The sequence below is a fragment of the Aethalodelphis obliquidens genome, unplaced genomic scaffold, assembly GCF_003676395.1.
Source record: "Aethalodelphis obliquidens isolate GAN/ISIS:26980383/991018 unplaced genomic scaffold, ASM367639v1 scaffold14, whole genome shotgun sequence".
NCBI classification, from domain to species: Eukaryota; Metazoa; Chordata; class Mammalia; order Artiodactyla; family Delphinidae; genus Aethalodelphis; species Aethalodelphis obliquidens.
In genome coordinates this window covers 37,901,498-37,908,757 of record NW_020837958.1, presented here as the reverse complement: position 1 = coordinate 37,908,757, position 7,260 = coordinate 37,901,498, and the positions used below count along the sequence as shown (strand labels likewise).

At 45.7% G+C, this 7,260-nt stretch overlaps 2 protein-coding genes across 4 annotated transcripts in view; one reads left to right on the top strand and one right to left on the bottom strand.

Annotated features, from left to right (window-relative positions):
* Positions 1 to 1,792: 1,792 nt before the first annotated feature.
* On the bottom strand, positions 1,793 to 3,312 carry MRPL17 (mitochondrial ribosomal protein L17). Its single transcript, XM_027115514.1, has 3 exons — positions 3,098 to 3,312; positions 2,714 to 2,782; positions 1,793 to 2,352 (listed from the first exon to the last, which is right to left on the bottom strand). Exons 1-3 carry the CDS (start codon positions 3,269 to 3,271, stop codon positions 2,077 to 2,079), a joined length of 519 nt encoding a protein of 172 aa, XP_026971315.1. The 5' UTR covers positions 3,272 to 3,312; the 3' UTR covers positions 1,793 to 2,076.
* A 145-nt stretch (positions 3,313 to 3,457) lies between these two features.
* ZNF215 (zinc finger protein 215) overlaps positions 3,458 to 7,260 on the top strand; it is a 152,024-nt gene continuing 148,221 nt past the window's right edge. The window contains exon 1 of one of the 3 annotated variants that reach the window (XM_027115511.1): positions 3,458 to 3,628. The gene's annotated coding sequence lies outside the window, so the exon portion shown is untranslated. The remainder of the gene's footprint in view (positions 3,629 to 7,260) is intronic. The other 2 variants (XM_027115509.1, XM_027115505.1) reach the window with 2 other exon arrangements.

The window sequence follows — 7,260 nt, the reverse complement described above, 5'->3', positions numbered from 1 at the left end:
GGGGAGGGTTTTCTGGGTGGTAGATGAACAGAAGGTGTTAGGAAAAGACCTGCATAGGGAAACAGTCAAAATAAGGCCTTCCAAGCCTCTGGAGCATAAAATTAGAGGCAAGGGAAGAAGTTGGAGCAACGAGCAGGTGCCTACTCACCGAGGGGAGTCATGGTAAGGAATCTGGACTCTCCCTACAGGAAGAGAAGAGCCACTGGAGATCAAGCAGAGAATTAAGATAGCAAATTCCTATCACCATGGCTGCAGTGGGGAGGAAGGCAAGTTAGGAAGTTATATTTCCGGGGGCCAGGAGGAAAAGCTGTGAGAGTCCAGACATAACTCACCTGTTACCGTTACTTAAAGATGTGGTTTTAATTTTAAGGAAAGAGCTTTCTCTAGGAGTCAAGGATGATTCCAAGACATCTGGCTGAGGTGAATGTTCGTACCAAAAAGATAAAAAGAGGGCAAATTTTTTTAGAGAAGCATTCAGAGTTGTAGGTTTATTCAATAAATGTTTTGAGGGCTTGCCTGGTGGCGCAGTGGTTGAGAGTCCGCCTGCCGATGCAGGGGACACAGGTTCGTGCCCGGGTCTGGGAAGATCCCACATGCCGTGGAGCGGCTGGGCCTGTGAGCCATGGCCGCTGAGCCTGCGCGTCCGGAGCCTGTGCTCCGCAACGGGAGAGGCCACAACAGTGAGAGGCCCGCGTACCGCAAAAAAATAAAAAATAAAAAATAAAAATAAATAAATAAATAAATACACGTTTTGAGTGTCTACTATACGTCACTCAAAATATAATGTCAGAAAGAGCTTTCTGGCAATAGTGTGAAAGACCAACTGGAGTAGAGTAAAAGAGATGAGACCCCTGTTGGGAGCAGATGAGTCTCAGACTAGGGCAGCTGTACTGAAATAGTACCAGAATAGCTCTGTCACTGAAGCTAATATCTGTCTGCTAGACCAGTGACCCCTCCACCCACAGCCTTTTTATCTCAGACAATGGATGAGTTTGGTGGGCCAAACCCCCTCTGTAGGTCTGGCCTAAGATAAAAATCTGTTTTTTCCACTTTACTAGAAAGGTGGGATTTGCTAGGCCTTGCTGTCATGTGTTCATGCAGGGATGACAGCTCCAAGTCTTCCCACGACTATCACCCCTGTCAAGCCTGAGTGTGAGGGATGCGCAGCCTGCCTGGGCCAAATCTGGCTTCACAGTAACTAGTGCACATAAAGGAACTTCCTACTTTTCATATGCCCTGACCATTCTGAAGCCGGATGTCCTTTTTCTGAGTTCCCGGAGAGGCCCAGATTGAAAACTTCCAGGAAATTCCCACAGGTTTAACTTCCTAATCTTCCTCCCACTTCAACCCTCTCCTTCACCCTTCCACTCCCACCCCAAGAGGAAGGAGCTTATCCTGGAGTCAACATCCTCTGCTGAACACTTCCGCTCCCTTGGCCAGGGTGGTGGTACATCTGAGTTCTCAGGTCCTCTCCTCTGAGGCCTATTTGGGGCTTGAGGTGAACACTTAAGGGTGATACGTGATCTTGTCCAGAAACAGAGGAATGGAACCTTGAAGGTTCCTAGAGTACCAGATTATTACAGAAAGTTCACTTCTAGATGTTCACCCTCCCACCCGTCAGGAGGTAATCCTTCTCTAAGAAATCCCTGGGGCTCAGTCTCTATGCTAGATATCAAAACTCAATCACCTCTGGGGGCTAAGTTTGGAATTACAGGATACATACCCCATATAATCTAGCATTAAAAAAAACAAAACTGCTAACCCAACCCAACCCAGATTTAAGAACCAGAGACATACACCATGAATTTACTATCCCACACAGACTGAGCATGTGGGTAGTTCTCATTCTCCAGAAATCCCAAGGGGAGGGGAAAAGAAAATCAGTTTACATATAGTCATACACTGAATTTTATCTGTTGTGCAAAGAGAAGGTTATCTGGCTCCCAGAAGGTTTTGGGCTCCAATCAGACAGTTCATTTTACAACTCAAGATCCAGTTCTTCTTAAGAGATTAAAAGCGCTCCCAAGGCCTGTGGATCATGGGCACTGATGAGGGCCACATACCCTTTGGCTCCAGTTAAATCTCTGGTGTTTGAACTGTGTGGGAGCTGTGGGTGCTTGCTTCCTGATCCTTCCGCAGCCCCTGAAGCAGCTGGTTTAGGAGTGTGAGGTTGCTGTCTCTGTGAGGAAGGGGCAGGGGTGGAAGGCAGTTCCCTTTATACTCGATCACTGCCATCTTGGCCCGATCCTGCTTATTCCGGTTTGGGATCTGCAGCATTCTCGTGTAGCCCCCATTCTGACCTTGGTACCGAGGGGCCAGTACGTGAAACAGCTTTGGGATCAAGTCTTTCTCCTGGAAGGGGAGAGTTATCCAGGAGACAGCAGAGTCAGGCACCACCGCAGAGATATTTAAGTTTCAGCACTCCCAAAGGTAGGGTCCAAACACACACACACACACACACACACACACACACCCCTTCCCTCACCCTCTGATGTGGTAGAGTCAAAATTACACAGAGTGGATCAGTTACAGGCAGTTGTGCAGATTGAGATTCACACTGAATTCAACTTAGGACACAGATCTCTAATTTAGTTCACATTTGTCCATAAGCGTGTGCCTTATCTTCATTCTGCCCAGTTCCCTTTCCTCTAACAACCCCCTCCCACTTAGGGAGCAAAGGATGAGATTTGGGAAGCAGACAGGATGCACTCACCGTGAGCCAGAAGTCAGCCATGCGCATGGCTCGTTCGTTGGTGTCTCCCAGCTTCCCATAGTCGATGAGCTGTGAGGACATAACATCACTGACCCAACCCGAGCAAGAAAGGAGGCCATCAATCTTACTCCTTAAATGCCGGACTGCAATCTACTCATTTCATACACTAGCAAAGCATCTCGCCAATTCAGGCAACCTCTAACTCCGCAGCCCTAACCAGTCTTCAATGAGAGGGGCCGGAGGAGTAGGTTCCGCTCACTGTATCAGGGGAATCAGCCTTCGGGCACAGCTTACCAGGGCGGTCCCAATTCTTCCCCAACTCCAGCCGGATCCCGCCTCCCCAGGCCAGACCCGCGAGAGGAACAAGAGGGTCCCGCCCCTCACCTTCTCCGCGTAGCCCCTCAGCTCGTCCACGCGTGCCCATGACGCCTCGATGCGTTCGTGTCGCACCAGTCCCGTGAGCAAGTTCTGCAGCAGGTGGATGCGGGATTCGGGACCAAGGCCCAGGCGGCGGAATACGCGGCCGTGAGAAATGGCAGCGGCGACCGACAGCCGCATGCTCCCAACTTCTTCCAGCCTCTGTGAGGCCGGAACTGGAAACTCCAGGGGAGACGCGGCGGAGAGGCGGAGCTTAGAGGACGCATGCGCCATACATTGGTGCGTGGTGGACGTGTTTGCGCATGTGTATCAGAGCCTGCCTCGTTGGCAGACTGGGGGAGGGCGGGGAAGGGGCGTTGACTTCTTCCAGAGGAAGCGAGCCTGGTGGGGTTGGACCCTGGGAACGCTCCCTGTCAGCCGGGGAACCAGGCGCCCCCTGGTGTGGAGTGACCCGGCTGTCGGGTTTCACTGGTGCTGCGTCATTCGTCTTGTGGCCGGTAGGGCGCTGGCAAGGTCCGCCTGGTGTCGGCTAGAAAAGTGAGTACCTGAGGGGAAAGTGCCTGGCGGGGTCCTGGTCCCTCAGGCTGGCTGCCCTGCCCTCCCTGAGGCGCGGCGCGTCCCACACCCTGAGCGTGTCATTTTTAAAAGAAAATTGTTTTCAGTAGTAATGGTGAAAATGAGTGGGATAACAATGATAAGAAAGAAACGCAGATGCTGAAAATTTTCTTTGGGTTAAGTTGTTGACTGAAAAAAAGCACAACATAAAAGTTGAGAGTTATGTTTTATTTGTCAGACAAAACTGAGGACTTAAGCCGGGGACACAGCAGCTCAGATAACTCTGAGAGGCTGCTCTGAAGAGGCAAGGGGTGGGGTCGGGGTGGGGTGGGGACCAGGATACATAGGAGTTTTTGCAGCAAAGACCAGGTAGTTGGAGCATCAAAAGACTACTGTTCATAAAAGAAAACCAGATATCTCAAGTTAAGGAATTTAGCGCTTTTCTATGTACGAGACGATGCAAGAATCTGGGCTCACTGAAATCACTCTTTTGATCTGCACCTCAGCTATTTGGGACCAGTATCCTGTGTTTTCTCATCCTGAGTCTCCTCAGGGTGTGCTGTCCGGGGTGACTGTAGTGGCTGATGGCTGCAACATCCTTTGTTTACTGATATGGCAGGTGGCATTTTTAGTTCACAAAGTACATATAATCATCCCGGTTCAAGAAGAATTACCGCACTCCAAGGAAAAATAATGGGCTAATACTTTTAAATTACATCAGTGTGTTTTTTATTTTAAAACGGGAAAACCATGCCTATGCATTTATGTGTTAAAGTAATGAACAGTAACATTATCGTTTCTGGTTTTGAGTCTTCGTGTCTGCCGATTTGCAATGACCTGGTCAAAATTGCTCTTAGTTATGGATTCAGATATGTCCCCCCAACAAAAAAGATATGCTAAGACCTACCCCACCCCCATACAGCCTGCATCTCCCTCACCCCGTACCTCATGATGTGACTTTATTTGGAAATAGGATCCTTGCAGATGTAATTAGTTAAGATGAGGTCATACTGGATTAGGGTGGGCGCCTAATCCAAAGTTACTGATGGCCTTATAAAAAGAACACCTGTGGAGAGACAGAGACACACAGAATGCCATGTGACCCGGAAGGCAGAGATCAGAGTTGCCTAGTTGCAAGCCAAGGATTTCTGGCAAACATCAGAAGCTAAGAGCAAGATATGGAACAGATTCTTCCCTAGGTCCTTCAGAGAATGCATGGCCTAACTGACAGGTTGATTTTGGACTTCTAGCCTTCAGAACTACAAGACAGTAAATTTCTGCTCTGTTTGTGACACTTTGTTACAGAAACCCTAGACACATATTCATGTTTGTTAGAAAGCATATTTAGATTTGTCATTCTGTCTTCCTCTTAGGTGACCAGAGAACACCTCTTGCTAATTTTAATTTTGAAAAGTTTCTTTTGTCTGAAGCAACATACATGCAAATAGGAAAAGTCTTAAACATATGGATATGTTGGCAGAAATTTATACAAACCACACTTCACAATAAATTCCAGAAATTACAATACTGTCTGTGTCTTGTTTCTTTGGGATCGATTCTTGCAGCTTTCAGTTATCTCCACATTTCACTGTAACATCGTCATCAGAAAATTCATCATAAATTTCTACTGGTAAAAACTTGGGAAGATTTTCTTCTTTGCAAAAGTCAGAGAAAATGAACATTGACACTGGTGTTATTTGACCTATTGCTTTAAAAAAGGAATGTCCACTTGGTCAAAATGTACAGCATCGAACATTGTCCATATTTATTTTTTTGGTTATGTGAGGCTGATCTAGGGGGGCCTCGGCCTGCAGCAGCTTGAAACAGGGTTTCAGTTACTGGCCAGTGATTGAGGTCGGGTCGCGGTGGTGAGAGCGCCGAATCCTAGCCACTAGACCAGTGGTCAGTGACAAGGCTCTGGCCCTATGGCTTTGCAGAAAAAGAATTCCCACAAAGATGGAAAGTAGTGAAACAAGTAAAGTATTTATTAGGAAAAAAAGAAGTACAGTACGTGTGGATAGACACACGGGTGGGCTCAGAGAGAGGGTCGCGCCCTTGTGGCAGTTTAAATCACTTATATGGGGCATTTCTTCTGTGTTTCCTTTGGCCAATCATTTTGGTTTGTCTGGTTCAGAGTCCATATTGGGTGTATCTCGGGATCTTCCCATGTATGCACACGCATCTCTTAGCCAAGATGGATTCTACCGAAGAGGCCTATGGGTAGTGAGCATCAGTTGGCATCAGCTAGCATCACTCCCCTTTTGGCCTCCAAGGAGCCTTTCTGCGCATGTGTAGTCGGGGAGGTCTCCTGACTCCGAGAATGAGAAATATGTGGTCTCTTACCTTCTATCTGGGCAGGGCCCAGCCTCCTCTCTCAATTGTCTTGTTATTTCCGTCTGGGAGTATTGGTCCACAGGGAATGAACTTTGACCGTTTGCCCCTGGGGTCCCATCTGTCTCCTGCTTCAAGATCATCATCTCTTGTTTGTTCTCCGGGCAGTATTCAAACTTTTTGTCTATGTCAATTTCTTTACATTTTGTTGGTGCATAGTTAATGGCTTTCTCTACAATTTTTGAGGATTGATGTTCAAGAAACCATCTTAAACCTTGGTGTCTTACTGTATGTTGTTCAAGGCATATTCTGGCTGTTTGTAGATACTTTTGTGTCTGGTTGATCTCATCTGAAAATTCACCTTAAAACAAAAACAACTCAGGAAAGAAAAATCTCATACAACGAGGATTGTTTATTTTAAATTTATAGTTTTAGAAGCAGGGCTATGTTCTACCACAAGGGTTGGAGGTACAAAATGTGCCTCAAGTGAGCTTGAAAGATCACAAATTGTTATGAATTTATCAATACTATGAAAAATAATACATGTGGCCGAATCTGACTATGTAACTGATAGTTTTCCAAATTAACTTGCATGTGGAATAAAATGTTTTAGTGGATTAGTTTTAAAAAGTGATAGTTTGAAGCTTACATGTATTTTATTTTAACGCAACAGTAACCATATCAATTGTTTAGAACTTAGACCAACAAAAGATTTTTCTTTAAGGGTTATTATATCACTAACACTGTTTAGCATAGTCATGCAATGTGATAAAAATCAGATTGACTTTTAGTTAGTTTTATTACGATTTAAAAATTCTTTACAGAAAATTCACCTCCTTATGCTTGCATTGGGCCAGACTGCATCTACCTCCCAACTCTTGGTGCCCACTGGCTTTGAGAGATTTTGGGACTAGGATAATTGCTTTGGTGTCAGAACTATTGTAAATAGAAAAACAAGCTTTCTCCTTTACTCTGAAATAACTGCATCCTTTTCTACTGATGCCTTCATGAAGCAATGTCCTGGGAGCCTGTACAGGGAGCTCAGCAAGTGTTCAATCAGGGATTTAATGATGATAGTGAAAAGCAATTGTCGATTGGACCCCAAGCCAACTTTTTTTAAAAATTAGGTTTATTTAATTAATTAATTTATTTATTTATATTTTTTTAAAAGATCTTTATTGGAGTATAATTGCTTCACAATACTATGTTAGTTTCTCTTGCACAACAGAGCGAATCAGCCACATGCATACACATGTCCCTATATCTCCTCCCTCTTGAGCCTC